Consider the following 19,806-nt stretch of genomic DNA (forward strand, 5'->3'; position numbering starts at 1 on the left):
ACAAGTAAATCAATATTTTTAAATTTTTAAATAAAAATGGTATTAAAAAATTTTATTATAATAATATTTTATTTAATTTTTAATTTTTATATTATTTTATTTATGTAAAGTAAACGAGACCTAAGTTTTCGCATCCGCGTGTTTATTCCTACGGGGCACATGTAAACAAAATTCAAGGAAAAAGTAAAAGGAAAGGCACGACTAACAATGCTTAATAGTGACAAAAAAAAAAAAAGAAAAAATATGACCGATGAAGTGCACCATGTGACACTTTTGTTTTTGTTTTTTTATTTTATTTTTTTATTATCGATGCACATAGCACCATCCCTAAAACAAAAGAAAATGCTAATAAAACAGAACAAAGGACACACAAAACAAAAAAATCCCAAATTCAATTGAAAGTAAAATACCATATTTGTTGATGCAAAAACTCTTGTTACAGTCTGCTGGGGAAAGCGCCGCACAACTGGCGTCCACGCGAAAAAATATTTGTTTCATTCATTCTAAACAAAACGGTGCGTTCGTCAGTCTCTGAATTTTCTTCCTTCCTTGTTTCATTTTTTCTCTTCTCTTTCCCTGAGTTTCCTTCCTCCTCGCATGGCTCAAAAGCACTTACACGAGCTACTAGAAGAAGACCACGAACCATTCCTTCTCAAGAACTACATTGTTGATAGACGCTGCCGACTCAAAGGGCCCTCACTGAAGATCCAATTACAAGCTGTCAAGAAACGAAAATCCATTTACAAAATGTTGAGCTTTCCTTGAAACTTTTGCAGAAACGCTTGCTTTATCTCCTTCCACGACTTCCCAGACCTTAGAAAATCTCCACTCTTCGATTTTTCATCTTTGGCTAAGAGCCCTTGCATAAGACCAAATGCCATTTTCCTCCACATTCTTGCTAAAACCGCATATATATTTCAAGCACTAAATTATTAGGAACATGCATACATATATAACTGGTTTTTATGCTTAATTGTCACTAGCTCGGCTTGCCTCCAAAGACCACGAAGTACTGCCTTTTTCCTTTTCTCTCTTTGAAGCTTAGCCTTTTCCTTTTTCCCTCTTTTACAGATCCTCTCTAGACTTTTCTATTAAATTTATTTTTTGTTTCTTGTAATCTGCTCTTTTGGTTTCTCACAAAGACCACTTGAAGACAACAGACCTAGCTGCTTACAGACACATCCACCTGAAGAGAGAGCACACATCCACTAGAAGACCACGAAGACAAAGACAAGCGCGTGAAGACCATTGAAGACGAAGATCACGAAGACGAATACCCAGTCCCAACCAAAGAAGAGTTCCACACGAATTCAAGATTTGTATTCTTTACCTCTCTAGTCTTTCTTTTTATTTTCGTCTGTTTATGTGTTTTTTTATATTAAATATTTTGGATGACTCCCTCGTGGTTACCCATCGCGATTGTCCCAAGAAAAACTATTGTTGGCGAGCCTATTGACAGACACTCTCTAAATTAATGGAAAAGGTGCATGTGATGCATTATTGTGACATTTTATAAAATCTAACTAATCTATTACTCTCTCTCTCTCTCTCTCTCTATATATATATATATATTATATAAGCGAAGTCATATAATTTTGACTTGATATTCTATCCATAAAAGTAAATATTCTACACATTAAATTTGAAGTGTTATGTTTATAAAGCGATAAACATTTTAAAAGTAATGTTTCATTACGAATCATTGTAACTTTTAAGTTTCATATTTTTTCTTAAATATAAAAATATAAACAAATTCAAGACTCCACCCAAAAACACTAATTTAACATTTATATTATTTTATATTTTAAACGGAGTAATATGACTCCGATGTGACATTCTACCCATAAAAATATATATTCTACCCATTAAACTTGAAGTGTTATGTTTAGAGAGCGGTAACCTTTTTAAAAGTAATGTTTCATTATAAACTGTTGTAACTTATAAGTTTAATTTTTTTTTTTACATATAAAGATATAAACCGATTCAAGTCTCTATCTAAAAGTACTATTTCAACCTTTATATTATTTTGTCACATAAACTGCCCTATAAACTGTTTTGAATTTCTCCACTATAAAACTCAATCTCTCTCTAAGTCTCTCTCCTTCATACACAACAATCTGCGCATTGCGCAAGTAATAGGTTTGTTATGATAAAATATATGTTAATAATAAGTAATAATATCTCAATATATTTTAAATAAATAAATGAAAATTAAACTCGCCGGGGGGGGGGGGGGGGGGATCTCTCTCATAAAATAATATTTGATTAAATCGCTGTCACGGTACTAGCCAAATTAATTATAAGACCCGACGAATTACTAGGTACTTATTTTTTTTTTTTTTTAAAAATAGATTTTAATATTTTCATTGTATTATTAGATTTCAACCTTTGATGGGGGCTTAGAGTGAGATGAGAAAAACAAAGGAAACAAGTGGCGATTGCGCCAAATACTTACCTACCTGGAGCCATTACTTCTTTCGTGTGATGTTAATTTTAGATATCAATACGCTGTTTTACTTAATACTCAATAAGAAGGCCTTAGATGAGACAGATCAACCTGGCATGGAGGCTTGCTTGCAGTTGGGATTGAGTTGTACTGGCTTGCTATCTCAGGAATTGCATGAACGTTGTACTGACTTGCCATCTCATGTTAAGAAAGCTTGCATCACTTGCTCAACAGATTGTGCAAATCCAAATGGGATTTCCACACGAGTAGGCAACATTAATTGGCTGTTTTAACTTTTAAGGAAGAAAAGTAAAACGGTCTTAGTTAATTGACTGTTTGAAGGTGGCGAAGATAATTTGACTTTTAAATTTAGATTAATATAAAATATGACATATTATATAATATTGAATACAGAGAGATATTACAAATATCATAAGACATGAAATAATATGTCATAACAAAGATTCTTGTAACTACAGTCCAATAGACACATCTAATACTTCGCTATGAATGGCAACAGTAATGAAGTCGTGTTTATAAATGAGTTGTACTTGCGGTTTTTCTTTTTTCCTTTTTCCTACCGTCGCTGTAATATATACTAATAAAATGACTTTGCCTAAATAGGAAGATAGTGCCATCATTTATGGACTTAGATCTTCTAAATTTGTTGTCCAAATCATTGAATTTATAGTGAGAGAAATAGAAACATGAAGCGGGTTTTATAAGAATTATAGATTTTTTAAAATTAAATTTAAGGACTATTTTATAGAATAAGAATTCTAAGAAATTCAAATATTGTTAACGCCGTGTTTCGTACGCCTTTAGATCAGGTTCCAACGACTCAAGTCTTTAGAACTTGAGCCTGTGAAAATAGAGAAGAAGACAACTGGAAGATGGTGGCCTTGGGGCCAGGGAATCTTTGATGCTAAAGTTAATAAATTCTCTTGGAAGTTTGTAAATAAGTAAGAGAATCTAAAGATCAGAGAGAGTTTTTCGTACCTGAGAGTTGCTATTTGTATCGAGGTCTGGGAAGGGGACATATTGTGTCTATCCCTATAGAGTCTGTGCGTGTTGTTCCTTTTGTCAGAATCTTTTACTGCAGCATGGTTCTGTGACGGCGTCGTTAATGTGGCATGTAGTTCGAGTAGTGGCGTCATTAATGTGACGTGGTTCCCTAATTTTGATTTATCTTTGATGGTTCGCCGATGTTCTCATATCAGAGGATCGAAGGTTCTCCGTGTTTCTCACTCTGTCCATTACAAGTTTCCATGATCGGAGTGTGGCCAAGTGATATCAGGCATATCTGTCTCATCAGCCATTTGATTACTTTTCTTTGTAGGCATCTTGGATCATTGGCGATTTTGAAACCTGAGAACGGGTATTGGAGGCTCAGTAGGTTTGTGAAGTGGGAAAAATTCCCTTACAAATATGTTATATAATTTCAATTTTAACCAAATCTAAGAGATTTACTGCTTTAAAGATATATAGTTAATAGTCATTATTATTCCAAATTGGGAGGATTTTATTTTCTTTTTTGGGCATAATTAATGAGAATTCAATAATACCATATACACCCAACCCCGATTAAAATTGGAATTACAATAGCATTTGAGTATTACTCAATAATATATCATTCATGAATAGTATGAATCTTAGATTTTTGAATTTGAGCATTAAATATTGAAGAGTTTAAATATTATATATCTCTTTCTTCATATTAGAAAAAAATAATAAAAGAAAAAATAATAATTTATAGGTCTACTTATTACAACAAAAATGCAATATTCTTAATTAATATAATCTAACAAAAAAATAAAAAAAAAATGTAAACAGAAAAATTCTATTTATCAATCTTACACTATATATATATTTTTAATTTTTAATTTTTTTTAAATGTGTAATATAGTACTGTGAAATTGAATCGGAAGAAAGTGACAACTTAGGACACACTTTGAGCAGAAGAACTAAAATTCAATAGGAAGATGGTGACAAGTTACGACAGACTTTACCAACTTCTAATGCTCTAAATTTTATTCTAGAAAGTTTTGTTGTATATATTGACGCTTTCTCACCATCGTATCTATCTGAGTTCGATTCCTGGTTGCCTGTCGACTACATACATCCGTTGAACCCTCCATTTCCAAACTGTATCTCTCACTCTCTCTTTCAAGTTTCAAGCTTTTTTTGTTTTTTGATAAAGTATCGAAGTGCATCAAACTCTTCTACTCTTATTGGCACATCCATGTCTCTCTTCCACCCCAACAATCTTTGGTGTTCAGCTTCTTCCACTTCAGGTTCCATCTCTCTCTCTCTCTCCTACTGGTGGATTTTTTTCGGGAGCATGCAAAACTCTTTTGTATTGGGTTTCTTGTTCTTACGTTGAGCCTTTGTGGGTTTTTGGCTTTCAAGTTTATTCAATATTTTCTGTTTTAGCAAAGTTGTTTGATTGGAAACTTTAAGTAACTTGTAGAACCAAAAAATGTGATATGCCAGTTTTATGAGGCCTTGGATTATTTTCAAATTGGAGGATTGAATTTTTGGAATCAACATTTCTAGTATGAAGAAATACCTGATGCTGTAGACATCAAACGTATACACATTTAAGCAAAAGAAAGTGTTATCTCTCTATATTTGTGTGTACCTTGACGGGCACAGACTGTTTCTTTTACTTTGCAAATTCTGTAGTAATTCTACGGAATAGCTCAACAGAGTATCAAGCAGCTTTAAAAGGGAAGTTAGGGAAAATCTATTAAAATTAAGGGAAAAATAATGTAAAGCAAGAGTAAATTATTAGAAATCAGAAGAAAAACCATGGGAATGAGATATGAGGATTCTAAATTTGATAATATTATCAGGATTTTTTATTTGGTATAATTAGCATGAGTAATATATTTTTTCATCCTGCTCCTATCCCATTGTGTTGATGTGACATTGTGCATCAACCCCCAAATTTCTTATTTTAAAAAATAATAGTTGATACCAAAAAAAAAAAAAAAAAAATAGCAGGAGTTTATTTATCTCATGGATTTCCTATCTCATTGTATTGGCAACTTTGCACCTTTAAAGATAGGATTTAGTTGACATTAGGGATGGATGGGTAGCCATACAAGGAAGGATAGGATAAGAAATGAACAGACCTAAAGAAGGTAAAGATAGCACCACTTTGCGAGAAGTGGGACAAAATTTAAGACGGTCTAGAGTCTGCATCTAAAAGAGGAAAAATATGATTCACTGGAAGGAGCTACGCAGACAAGAGGTTGGCTGTGAAGAACATTGGCCGACACTGTGAGAAACTACATGATGACATCTGATTGTATTAGAATATATAGCCCTTGAAAAGAAAATGACATATTAAAAATTGTTAGTTGAACTTAAAAAAGTCGGATTATAACATCTAACCAATTCAAATCATGGCAAAACCACAAGTGACAAACCCATTCCTTATATTAGATACTTTTTTCTCTGTTCTCTTGATAGTTAATTATAGACGTGCTTCAAATAACTTCTTCTGACCTTGTATATTAGATACTTTTTTTCCTTAATCTCTGCTGGACTTTTGTGTTCTCAAGCAGCTTCTCTGGTTCCTGGACCAATTGTAGCAACAAAAGCCAAGACTTCGGTATGATAATCCTGCATTCAGTGACAATATTTACGTTTTATTCTCATACTTTAGTGTATATTGATTAATATAATGTCTTGTTTTATTCATCCAGTGCTTTGAGGGGGCTAAACAAAGAATTAAGAAAATGTTCAATGAGGTCGAACTTTCTGTTTCCTCATATGACACTGCCTGGGTGGCGATGGTCCCTTCTCCAAATTCTCCGAAGGCCCCTTTTTTCCCTCAGTGTGTAAATTGGTTATTAGATAATCAACTCTGTGATGGCTCATGGGGTCTTCCTAACCGTGATCCTCTTTTAGTTAAAGATGCTCTGTTATCTACCTTAGCTTGTATCCTTGCACTAAAGCAATGGGGTGTTGGTCAAGATCAAATGAATAACGGTATTTCTGCTGTTCTTCTTGCTAAATTTCCTCCTTTTATGTCCAAGAGATAGATGTTCTCTCTCTTTCTGCAGGCCTCTACTTTATCGAGTCAAATATAGCTGCAGCTACTGATGAGAAGCAATTTTCCCCTATTGGATTTGATATAATATTTCCTGCCATGATCTTGTATGCCAAAAACTTGGATTTGAATATACCTCTGAAAGCAATGAATCTAGATGCTTTGGCTCACAAAAGAGAGTTGGAGCTCAAAAGGTAATGGTTCTAATTTAGTGTAGGTTTCTGCTCAACTTTATTACTTAATGTACATTTTTCTGCTAGTGTTTGACTAATGCCCATGACAACGATGGCCATTTTGTAAGTTCTTTTCTCATACTTGGGTGAGGTTAAGCCTACTCAAGCTGGCTTCAGAAAGATTAGCAACCTTGATCATGCTTGGTTGGCTTAACTCCGTTGGTCCATAAGAAAGTTTAGTTGTATTCTGAATCAAGGTCGAACAATAACTGTTTATACTCTTGTTAGCGGCAATGGAATAGCGGTAGAAGGAGAGGGGAATGTTTTAGTTGCTGAATGATGACCTTAATTCTCCAAACTCAACTATCCAAAATCTAATTCCAGATGCTATGGAAGCAATTCAGAAGGGAGTAAGACCTACTTAGCATATGTCTCAGAGGGACTGGGGAAGTTGCAGAACTGGGAAATGGTCATGAAATATCAAAGAGAGAATGGATCACTCCTTAATTCACCATCCACCACAGCAGCTGCTTTTACTCACCTTAAGAATTCTGGTTGCCTTAAATACCTTTGCTCACTCTTAGAGAAGTTTGGAAATGCAGGTCTCTCCCTCCACACTTATCTATAGTTTGCTATGCATTTTCAATTACATTGCTGATTTCTCTGACAGTCAATTGGTTATTTTCAATTGTTTTTTTTCCAGTTCCTACAGTTTACCCTCTAGATATATATACCCGTCTATGTATGGTTGACAGTCTTGAAAGGTTGGGAATTGATAAGCATTTCAGGAAGGAGATCAACAATGTATTGGAAGAAACATACAGGCAATGCTATTTTTAGATGAATGCACTAATTATTTGTTTTATCCTGACATTCGTATGAGTTTGTAGATTGTACATAGTTATCATTTATTGGACACGTGAAAGTTTCCAGTGAAACAGATACTGGTTACAGGGTGAGGAAGAAATATTTTTAGATGCTGCCACCTGTGCATTGGCATTTCGGATGCTACGTGTTAATGGATATGATGTTTCTTCAGGTACTTTGTTATTTAGGAGACATGGCCTGCAGTATTTTGATTGGTCAGGAAAAAAGGTTTAATATGTTTATCCTGTTCTGTAGATCCATTCAGCCAACTTTCAGAAAAAGATAATTTCTCCAGCACCCTTGAAGGATATTTGAAGGACATTGGTGCTGTCTTGGAATTATTTCGGGCTTCAGAAATCATCATACATCGTGAAGAATCAGTTCTGGAGAAACAAAATTTATGGACAAGAAATTTCTTGAGACGGGAATTATCCAATGGTTCAATTCACACAAGTGGACTGAACAACTATCTTTGCCAAGAGGTAGTTTCCTGGAATACAACACCCTTTACTATTTAGTAATGTTCATTTTTGCCAAATAAAGTGATGTTTGTTTTTATAATCCAAGATGACTTCCAGAAAACTGCAACCTTTGATCTTTTCAGGTGGAAGATGCTCTTAGTTTTCCCTATCATTCAAATTTGGAACGGTTATCCACCAGACGAGCCATTGAGCGTTACAACAAAAATAATACACGTGTTTTAAAAACTTCTTATAGGTAACATTAATGGTAGTTTCTTTGTCCTCCATTCTTTTCCCTGGATTAAAATTTTAACTCTGGTAGAGTTTTGAGCCATTATTTGTTTGAATTACCATTTTATCCTTTTATTCTTCTTATGTCAGTTCTTTAAATATTGGCAACGAAGATTTCTTAAAACTTGCAGTGGAAGACTTCAACATATGCCAATCAATACATCGTGAAGAACTTAAACATCTTGAAAGGTGAATATCTTTATGTACTTTCAACTACCATCCTGTCATGACGGGCATTTTTGGATTTTTCATTGTAGCAAGGTCAAATGTCTGCTCATGTATCAGAATTAGGTGGCATATTGACCTAGAAGCAACTTCCAGTATTTCTTTGCTATATTGTACCGGAAGCAACTTTCAGGGTTTTTTTTTTCTGCTAAAAATCATATTAACTTGGAATCACTTGTTTTCTGGGTTCTTGTTACTAGTGGTACCCACTTGACCATAGTATTTATAAAAATTGATGATATTGTCAGCCAGCAAGGTTGCTTCTTGCTTTCAATATTGAAAGGAAACAAATTATCATCTTTTTTTTTTTTTTCGTATGATATCCATTTGCATATAAGCAGGTGGGTTACAGAGAACAGATTACACAAGCTAAAGTTTGCCAGGCAGAAGCTGGCCTACTGTTACTTCTCTGCTGCAGCAACCCTTTTTTCCTCTGAATTTTCTGATGCCCGCATATCGTGGGCCAAAAATGGTGTGCTTACAACAGTGGTTGATGATTTCTTTGATGTTGGTGGTTCAGAAGAGGAACTGGTAAACCTAGTACAACTGGTTGAAAAGTATGTTTCCCAATTTTCACATTCCTTTTCTGCTTTGGTTGAATCCATTATCAGTCTGTGATATCTGGTTATGTGGAAATTGGACTGCAGGTGGGACGTAAATGTCAGCACTGATTGTTGTTCTGTGAATGTTGAAATTCTATTTTCGGCACTTAAAAGCACAATCTGTGAGATTGGCGACAAAGCATTCACACGGCAAGGACGTAGTGTAATAAGCGACTTAATTGATATTGTGAGATGAAATCTTACCTGTTTTTCCCATTTCTAATGTATTTCTCTTTTGGTATATTACCACCCAAAGCTTTCTAACAGGATTACTGATCTCCTCTAAGACTCTGGTACAACTACTTCACTCCAAGTTGTCAGTTCCATGTAATGTACAGATTTCTGGACATGGACCATCTGAACCTAGGTTTAAAAGTTATCTTAAAGAAAAAAATCCTAGAAGAGGTTTCTCATATTATTTATTCATTGAAATAGAGATGATGTTGCCATGCTTTCATTGCAGTGGTTGGATTTACTCAAATCTATGTTGAGGGAAGCTGAGTGGCTGAGAGGCAAGTCAGTGCCAACTATGGATGACTATATGAAAAATGGATATGTATCATTCGCCTTAGGGCCTATCGTCCTCCCAACACTCTATCTTGTCGGGCCTAAGCTTTCAGGAAAGGTTGTTCAAGATCCAGAAATCCATCATCTATATGAGCTTATGAGCACTTTTGGGCGTCTTCTCAATGATATTCAGAGCTTTAAGGTACTATAACCTTCCCCCCAAACAAGAAAAGAAATAAAGTTAGGAAACAAGTTACAAATTTCTCCTACTATACGGTTTGTTCTAGTGTTTGTAATCTCTACTGACTTATGTTGCAGAGGGAATCTGAGGAAGGGAAATTAAATGCTGTATCTTTGTGCATAATTCATGGCGGTGGTATTATTACTGAAGAAGAGACCATTAAGGAGATGAAGAGTTTTATTGCTACTAAGAGGAGAGAACTGTTGAAACTAGTTTTGCAGGAGAAAGGCAGCCTGATTCCAAGAGAGTGCAAGGATTTGTTCTGGAAAATGACCAGAGTGTTGCACTTATTTTACATGAAGGATGATGGTTTTACTTCACATGAGATGATCAATGCTGTAAATGCAGTAATTGAAGAACCCATTGTTCTCAATGAGTTGTAAATCTATGTCAGAGTTGTTCTCAAATGAGTTGAAAGTCAATGTCAAGTAGCTGCATCCCATGTCAAATTGCTGCAAATACTTATGAATCGTAATTCTACATTAAAAAAATAAACAAAATTGTTTTAATATATAACTTTTTGACATATACCTTGTTGCTGTCTTATTACCTTATTGTACATAACTCACAACGAGCGTGTTGCACATTCAACAACTTTTAAAAACCACTTTATCTTTCATCATTTAGTTTATAAGAAATTTATTTTGTATCAAACGTGTTACACTGAGATATTCTCACAGAATCATGCACAGAAATTTGCCTTTTTTGGGTTAGTAAAATGAAGAATACAAGGCTTAACTTGTTCGAGAAAGATTTAGTTCATGCGGCTATTATACTGAATAGATCTTGAAATATATTTAGGCGGTAATGGGTGTATATGTAACAGACCAAATATTCTTATAAAAAAAATACGGCTGCTTTCTTCGAGGAGAGCTCTAGGAAGAAAAAAATAGAGAGGAAAAGAGAAAAGACAAGAAAATTGTTATGGCATTTAGAATGATTCACCAAAGGGCACTGCCCAATGTATATGCTGTTAGACCTCTAACGGAAACAAAAACTAACATAAACAACTAAAGGCCATGGGCCATAGCAAAAGGCCAGAAGCCAGTCCACAACATACTGAAATATAAAAGAGATAACATAACTGGCCCAAGGAACATACTCCCGACCCACACACATTAACACTTAAATAAGTAAGTTCATCTAATTAAAAGAAGGCCCGCTCGCAAAGCACTTGAGCCCAACATTGTCTCAGCCCGGTCCATCAGTCAGTAACTTCAGTTGAAGCGAACTCCTCCAAGTACACTGAACCAGAACACAACCCCTCCTTCGACACTTTCATCTTCTATGCAGACACTGAGCAGAAAACCCTAGATCTAGAGTTTAGCTTGTTACAACTCCTCCCTCCTTCATAACACATTGCCTGCAAGGTGTGAAAAAAATTCCTTGAGCTTAGCATACGTCTCCCATGTCGCATCTTTCGTGTCCTGTCCATGCCATCACACCAAGAGCTCGATTTTAGCTCTGTTTCTAGACTTCACCATACGGCGGGCTAGGATCTCTTATGGCTCGGGCCTTAAGGACCCCGTGGTTGTCAACTGATCGTAGATCTAGAACAACGGTCTTTGAAGATCCCAACTTTTTCTTAAGTTGTGAAATATGAAAAGTGGGGTGGATCTTGGAAGAGGATAGCAGATCTAGGTGGTAAGCAACCTTCCCCACACGTTGTAAGATTTGGAAAGGTTTTGGGGCTAGTTTGTTGCTATGACGGTGGACCACCGTGGTTTGCCTGTAAGACTGCAGCCTCAGGTAGACCCAGTTGCCTTTAGAAATCTGTCTTTTCTTCTAAGTATGCGTACCTCTTCATTCTATCTTGGGCTTTGTACAAGTTATGTTGGAGCAAGCAAGATATTTGATCATAGGTTCTGACATGCTCTTCAACTACAACTACATGAGCAGTCCCAGGTATATATTCCAACAATCGGGGAGGGTGGTAGCCATATAGGGCCTCGACCACTCTGCTAGGGGTATCCATAATACACAGTCCTTTGGTCTGTCTCCTTAGAAACATTTCAGGAACATTTTGAGTGTTTTGTTCACTGTTCGCATAAAATATAATTTGCAAGTGATTAAAATCGTAACAAGTAGTAAAGTGTTTTAAAGAAAATGGTTATCAAACCCATAGAGAATAATTATACTATTGAGTATTAAAATTGACTAAATTAATTACCATTTGGAAAATCGAAATTTGAAGAGTGATTTATCTAAATTAAACTAAAGAAAAGAACATTAACATTAAGATTTTAAAAATAATGAGAGTACTAGATCTAGAGCGTTTGACTTCACCTAGCAAATTCCACACAGTTTATTCTTTCTTGTTATGGAATTCCAATTATCTCAAGTAGATGATAAAAATTTCTTAACTATTCAATATTTTCTCTCGAACACTACTAAAAATATCTCAAACTAATAACTCTATATCTCTATGTGAATTTAACTAATTGGAGACTCATTAAATTTTTTGAATTTTTCTTGAAAATCACACTAGTCGTGGTATAGGATTGCTGCTTTCGCTCAACTAATAGTGTTTAATCCTAGAACTTTAATCACAAATCACCTATCGGTCTCATTGCAATCCAAAAGATCGAATAATAGTTAGTTAGAAAATTGTAAGCATTCAGAACAAATAATACACACTCAATCATGGAAATATTGAAAATAAAATAATTTGGAATATAACCCGTGTGTTCAATGCTAGGCTACATTAAAGCTCTAGAAAATAAAATTAGTTCATAATGAAATTAAAAAGAAAAATAATAAAAATGGTGTTATTCGTTGGAGTCAGTTGATGAAACATGCGACTCTCACCTCTGCTCTCCCAGATCTGCTTCCTTGAAAGAAACTCAAATAATAAACTATGAACTATCGAAACCTAAACTCTGACTCTCTAAAACTCAAAACTAAAACTAAGACTAAGAACAACACTCCCTATTCATCCCACAAGACGAGATTAAATAGATGTCAAACTCAAATCCGGAAACAAAATAATTGCGGCTACAATCTAGCCTAAAAATCTGGAAAATAGTTTCTAAAGATATATGTTAACATAAAAGGAATTTATCACAAGAATATCATAATTATCTAAAATGAAAGATTCAGTGATATGCGGTTTGAATTGCGGAGTTCAGGAGGATTTGGTCATCAATAGATTGATTGCATAACTTGGAAGGGTCCCACTGAGTAGATGCCGTGTGCGCTGAATATAATTGGCGGGCGTGGAGGTTACAAATGAACGGGCGTGGATATTACAAATGAGCAGGCATGGAGGTCACAAATGAATGGGCGTGGAGGTCACAAAGACCACACGACCCTCTTCTTTCCTTTTCTAGTTGTTGCCCACATTGTCGTTTAGGTTGGTCTTTCAAGTTGGTCGTTTAGACTAGTCACCCAATCTAACTGCCTAGAACCTTGTCGCCAAGTCTTCACGCCTTCTGGTCGAGTCTTTTGGTCGCGAGTCTCCTTGTCTATCGAGTGGTAAGTCTTCTCACTTTTGGGCGAGAAAGATCTCTTTGTTGCCTACGGGACAAAGCTCATCGCCCAAATCTCATAAGCTTTCTTCATATCTCACTATCTTTCATAGGTCTGGATCCGTAGTCTCTTCTTTTGTACCAAAATGCTCTCATTTTACACTAAATCTTCTCATTCCTTCAAATCCAAGAAAATAAATAAAAATATGTAGAAATAAAATACAATCAATAGTATTGAAGGGAAAATGACAATTTTCATAAATAAAAGAGTGATAAAAATCACAATAAAATAGCACTTATCAAATATCCCCAAACTTAAGCTTTGCTTGCCCTCGAGCAAAGAAGAAAAGAAAAGATAATTAAAATAAGCATTTGTTTGATTCACAAAATTTATTGCCTCAAAGATTGTCTAAATTCTAGAATTCAAAGGAATCATTCAAGATCAATCAAGTTCAAAAGTTAATTCAAAACTCAATTCCACTACATTATCCATCTCCACATTCATGCATACCCATCATTTTCACTTCATCATTAGCTCTCCGGATAGTTTTATACAGACAAGTAAATAAATAATGGATCTCTAAAAACTCCATAGGCTTTCTTTTCAAATCACTCTCCACTAATGTAGAACATAAATAAATTATCACCAGGGATCAATAGGTCTTTATTAAGCTTGTAATGTAAGGTTAGGGTGATGGCTACAAAGAAAAGGTAGGATTCAAGCAAAGCAAGAGAACTTAAGTTTGAACACTATTGAATAAATAAAGCATTCTCACAAACATCTCTTGTAAATCTCTCAACATACCTCTCTTTATTGTACTTTCAAGTATCTCTCTCTTTACCCCTGTATTCGATAGGTCACCTCTCTCTCTCTCTCTCTCTCTCGTATAAATATTCCATACTATGTTGACTGTCTTTTTGGATGACTCTCATTGACCTTTTCTTATTGGCCACACAGTAGACGAGTTGAATCTTCACACCCCCAAACTTGTGATTTTGATAATATTGCTATAATTACTTTACTTGTAGACTTTCTACCTCTCTTACCTTTCATGCACACTTTGTGTAAACTTGGTTATCTTGAAATGTAAGAATATCAGTGTTTAAGCTCAAATAGGGTAGGGAATATGAGGTTTACAATAAACAAAAATATAAGGCCAAAATATATTTCAATAAAGCTCAAATGGACGATTAGAGATAAAGATAATAAACAAATAAGCTTGAAAGGCTCAATCGGTCCAAAGAATGCCTTAATCATTTCTCCAGTAATATTCTGTCTAGGATTTCACCTCGAGTGTAATCAAACAAGTTCTAGAGTAAGTTGAGACCATATAAATTCACATAAAATTTCTCTAGGTACTCAAAACAATTAATGATCATAAGAAACATTCATTGAACATCGAAAATATCAAATTAAGTAAGATCAAGTAAAGAATTAACAACTAGACATAAGCAATGAGAATTTTACCTAAAAATTATAATCAATTTCAATTATATTCTTTTCGTAGGCTTTTTATTTATCAAACCATATTGTTTTTCTTGTCACTATTATTATTATTATTATTATTATTATTATTATTATTATTATTATTATTATTATTATTATTATATTTTTTTTACTTATTATTATTCTATTTTATTTTATTAGTAACAAATAAAAGAATATACACTCCCCCAAACTTAATTTTCACATTGTCCTCAATGGGAAAGAGGAAGAAAAACGAAAGAAAGAAACGAAAGAAGGTAAGAGATTCTCCCCTATTTTTTTTTTTTTTTGGGTCTTCCAATTGAATATTTTTTTTGATGGTGCAGCCGTGTACTCCTTAAAAATCTCCTCGGCCTTTTCATTCCTTAAATTTGATGGGGGCTCGTTTGAGTTCAGGCTTGGGTGGTTCCTCAGGTGGTAGCGTTTAAAATTCAGTTCCATAAGTCTCGTTGGCCATGAACACTTTTCGGTTGGTTATTTGAAAACAAGAATGTACCTCTGAGGGAAATTCCATATATTTAAATACGTCAAACGTAACTTGCTCCTCGCCGAATCTCAAAATGAGTTTCCTTTGTTGGACATCACTTAAGGCTTTCCCTGTTGCCATGAAAGATCGGCCTAGTATCAAAGGGATCTCTTTGTCCTCCTCCATGTCGAGTACAATGAAGTTAGGTGGGAAGATGAACTTATCAACTTTCACCAATCCATCCTCAATGAGTCCTCTCAGGTACTGAATAGATCTGTCCGCCAACGGTAGAGAGATGGTCGTCGGCTTTGCTTCTCGAAAACCCAGTTTCCTGAAAACAAATGGAGGTATTAGATTAACATTTGCCCCTAAGTCGCATAAAACTTTATCAAAATAGAAATTTCTTATAGTGCATGAGATTGTGAAACTCCCTGGATCTTTCAACATAGGCAGTAGCTTCTTTTGTACAATGGCACTGCTCTCCTCGGTTAACATTACCCTTTCTTTTTTGTATAAATATTCCATACCGTGGTTTGCCTATACGACTGCAGCCTCAGGTAGACCCAATCACCTTTAGAAATCTTTGTCTTTTCTTCTTAAGTATGGGTACCTCTTCATTCTATGATCTTGGGCTTTGTATAAGTTATGTTGGAGCAAGCAGGATATTTGATCATAGGTTCTGAGATACTCTTCAATTGCAGTTACACGAGCAGTCCCAGGTATATATTCCAACAATCGGGGAGGGTGGTAGCCATATAAGGCCTCGAGGGGTGAAATTTTGGTTGACATGTGGGGAGTGGAATTGTACCACCACTCTACTAGCGGTATCCATAATACACAGTCCTTTGGTCTGTCTCCTTAGAAACATTTCAGGAATGTTTTGAGTGTTTTGTTCACAACCTTTGTTTGCTCGTCAATTTGGGGTGATAGGCGGTACTCAATGACATCTAGACTCCTTGTAGGCTGACTAGTTCTTGCCAAAAATTGCTTGTGAAGGTTTTGTTCCTATCCGAGACTATAGAGAGGGGAAGACCATGTAATTTGAAAATATGTTTGAGGAACAAGTTGACCATGTCCTTAGCTATGTAACAGTGCTTGAAGGGTGTTATATGGCTGTATTTAGTGAATCGGTCAACTACCACCCAAAGGCTATTAAACCCCTTTGAATTAGGAAGGCCCTCTACAAAGTTCATTGTTATATGGGTCCATAGTTGTGTGGGAATAGGGAGTGGTTGTAGTAGCCCACTTGGAAGGGAGTTAGAAGATTTAACCCTTTGACAAAGGTCACAACCTCTGATAAACTGTTTAACATCACTTTTGAGACCTGGCTAGTAAAAATCCCTCCTCACCCTTTGTATGGTTTTATCAAACCCTAAGTGACCCCCCCCCCCCCCCCCCAATAGGCTAATATGGCTCAACTCTAGCAACCTAGTTTTAAAGTTTTCACTTTGAGAAATGTAAAACCTATGTTTATACAACAACAAAATTTCGCTCATTGTGTACTCAGGTCCCAACTTGTTAATAGTTGGGAATGAGATTATGCCTTAGGGTTAGCAGCATAGGCAGCCTTTAGGTCGTCTAGCTAGTCAATAGTTGGGAATGAGATCAGCATCAAAGTTTTCCTCCTTCTGGTCTTTCTGAGACAATAAATCAACAGCTCGATTCTCAGCTCCCTTCTTGTACTCCACTACAAAGTCGTAGCCCATTAATTTAGAAACCCACTTCTATAGCATTAGGTTTCCCACTATTTGGTCAAGTAGATGTTTAAGGCTTTGTTGGTCTATCTTGACCTTAAAAGTTCCACCCAAAAGGTATGGTCTCCATTTTGCTACTGCGGACACTAGAGCAAAGTGCTCATTCTCATAGGTGGACAACAGTAGGGTCCTCCCCCTTGAGAGTTTGGTTGAAATATGCTATGGGTCTCCCATGTTGTATTAAAACTGCCCCGATGGCGGTAGCCAACGTGTCACACTCAATTGTAAAGAGTGATACAAAATTTGGTAGGGTCAATATCGGGGGCCAAGTGATAGCCTCCTTAAGCCTAAAAAGGCCACTTTTACTTCCTCACTACATTGAAAACTGTCCTTTCTTAATATTTTGGTTAATGGGCCAACAATATCTCCATACCCTTTAATGAACCTTCTATAATACCCTATTAGTCCAAAAAATCCTCTTAATGCCTTGATAGATCTAGGGAGGGGCCAATCTTCCATAATTTGTAATTTTTCAAGATCTACCTTAACTCCTTGTGCATAAATCAAGTGCACCAAAGAAGCTATTTCCTTGCAACGAAACCTGCATTTAGAGTTAGCATACAAATTATGATCCCCTAAGGTCTCGAGAGTCAACTGCAAATGCCTTAAATGTTTAGTTTTAGTTTTACTATATTTTAATATATTATCAAAGAATACCAGTATAAACTTCCTCAAATGGGGTTTGAACACCTTATTCAAAGCTTTGAAAGTTGGAAGGGGTGTCAGTTAGTCTAAAGGGCATAATTAAAAATTCATAGTGACCCTTATGGGTTCTAAAAGTTGTTTTGTGTATGTCTGAGGATTTCATTTGAATTTGGTGATAGCTGGACCTTAAATCCAGCTTAGAAAAAATCTCAGGATCATGCAACTCATCCATTAACTCTTCCACTACTGGTATTGGAAATTTGTCCATAATAGTGACTCTATTAAGACCCCGGTAGTCTACATATAACCTCCATGTTCCATCCACCTTCCTAACCAACAGCATTGGTGAGGAATAAGGGTTTTGAGTGAGTCTTATTAACCTTGAAGCTAATAATTCCTATACTATCCTTTCAATCTTATTTTTTTAGAAATAGGGATAGTGGTAAGGTTTCACTAAATAGGTTTGGCAGTTTGGGATTAGGTTGATGGCGTGATCATGGGTTCGGGTGTGGGGGGGGGGGGGTAAGCCTTTGGGTTCTTCAAACACTTCGGTATATTGTTTAAGTAGTTTTTGGATGGTTGCTGGTGCTTCACAATTTCCTTCCTCAATCACCCTAGCCTCACTCTCAAGCACCTGTAGAATTACCCCCATTTTTTCCAATTTGTTGCACTTGTTCAAAGAGCCCTCCTCAATCAATTTAGTGGCTACCAATCCTTGTAATTGCACTATTTTTCTATTAATAGAAAAATTCATTGTTAACTTTTGCAAAACCCACAACACAATCCCCAACTCTTGGAGCCATTGGATTCCAAGAACCATATCACAGCCTGCTAATACCAACACATGTACCTCCACTGTGAAGGTGGTACCCTGAATTATAACTCACACCTCCTTACACTTTCCTTCACTTGGGATCACCTCCCCACTAGCAACTTTCACTTTAACCCTTTCAGCAAGATTAATAGGCAATTTCACCTATCCAACACTGCTAGGTCCAGAAAATTATGAGTGGATCCAGTGTCTATTAGGATTGTTACCCAATGAGCCCCAATCTTTCCCATAACTCTCATGGTTTTGGTTTTGAGATCCAGTAAGGCATGAAGGGATATTTCTAGGTTTATCGGGTATTTAGTCTCAATCCTTGGTCCCACTGCTTCCTCCCCCTCAGCTAACTGGTACTCATTTGCCCCTTCACATTTGGTTTCAAATAGGACTTCTTCTAAAAGGTAAAGCTTATGGTTTTAGAATTTATGTCCCATGCTCCACTTTGAATCACAGTAATAGCACAACCCCTTTTCTCTTATCTCCTTTATCTAGTTTTGGTTTATCTTTTGGATCAGTAGGTTTGGTTTAGAGAAGGTTTTGCTGGGTTCACTCATGGGTAGACTAGGCTTTTTGAGTATTCCTAAGTCAGGTGAGTACATAAGGCTAGATTTGTTGTGTTTCTTGGAGAGATACATATTTTCTTCTTGTATTTTAGCTAGACTATAGGCAGTAGTCATGCTTGGTGGATTAAAAATTCTAACACGTAGTCTAATATTATCACGCAACCTGCTGAGGAAGCAACTCAGCTTGTATTGGTCTGACAAACCTCTCAATCTATTAGACAAGAACTCAATCTTATCCTTTTACTCCTCTACAATTCCACTCTGCCTCAACCTATAAGAGACTTCATGAGGTCGTTATAAACATTTGGCCCAAATCTGACCAATAAAGCCCTTGTGAAAGAATTCCAATCAACCACCTGTTCCGACTCCTCTAGGTCTTGAAATCAAGTTAGGGCTCTACCCCCATGTGAAAGGATGCTAACTTTATTTTGTCTTATGGTAGGGTATTGTGAAAAGCAAAAAACTGGTGTACCTTGTAGATCTAGTCAGTGGAGTCCTCACCATGGAAGGTTGGGAAATCCAGTTGAATTGTTCTAGCTTGCACCTCACCACCATGCCCCGGGATGTTTTCTTTATCTGTGGGATTGACATCAGATGATGACCCTCCAAGACTTTGATTCTGATTTCTCCTTTGTAACTCTCCTGTTATCACTGACAGTTACTGGACTAGTGAATTAGTTTGTCTTTTTAGGGCAAGCATTTCTGTTTCTAGGGTTTTGTATTGTG

At 36.0% G+C, this 19,806-nt stretch overlaps 1 protein-coding gene across 2 annotated transcripts; it reads left to right on the forward strand.

Moving 5' to 3' along the window:
- The first annotated feature begins 4,448 nt into the window (after positions 1–4,448).
- Positions 4,449–10,399, forward strand: LOC121235723 (ent-kaurene synthase TSP4, chloroplastic). 2 transcript variants are annotated; one of them, XM_041132098.1, is made up of 15 exons: positions 4,449–4,740; positions 4,949–5,036; positions 6,019–6,065; positions 6,160–6,445; positions 6,520–6,700; positions 7,064–7,281; positions 7,383–7,503; positions 7,621–7,718; positions 7,802–8,028; positions 8,151–8,263; positions 8,389–8,487; positions 8,865–9,080; positions 9,171–9,312; positions 9,589–9,834; positions 9,951–10,399. In XM_041132098.1, exons 4-15 carry the CDS (start codon positions 6,193–6,195, stop codon positions 10,254–10,256), a joined length of 2,220 nt encoding a protein of 739 aa, XP_040988032.1. In that variant the 5' UTR covers positions 4,449–4,740; positions 4,949–5,036; positions 6,019–6,065; positions 6,160–6,192; the 3' UTR covers positions 10,257–10,399. The 2 variants fall into 2 exon arrangements, with proteins under 2 accessions (XP_040988032.1, XP_040988031.1); XM_041132097.1 differs by lacking the exon at positions 4,949–5,036.
- The last annotated feature ends 9,407 nt before the right edge of the window (positions 10,400–19,806 follow it).

Source organism: Juglans microcarpa x Juglans regia, chromosome 6D (assembly GCF_004785595.1).
Source record: "Juglans microcarpa x Juglans regia isolate MS1-56 chromosome 6D, Jm3101_v1.0, whole genome shotgun sequence".
NCBI lineage: Eukaryota > Viridiplantae > Streptophyta > Magnoliopsida > Fagales > Juglandaceae > Juglans > Juglans microcarpa x Juglans regia.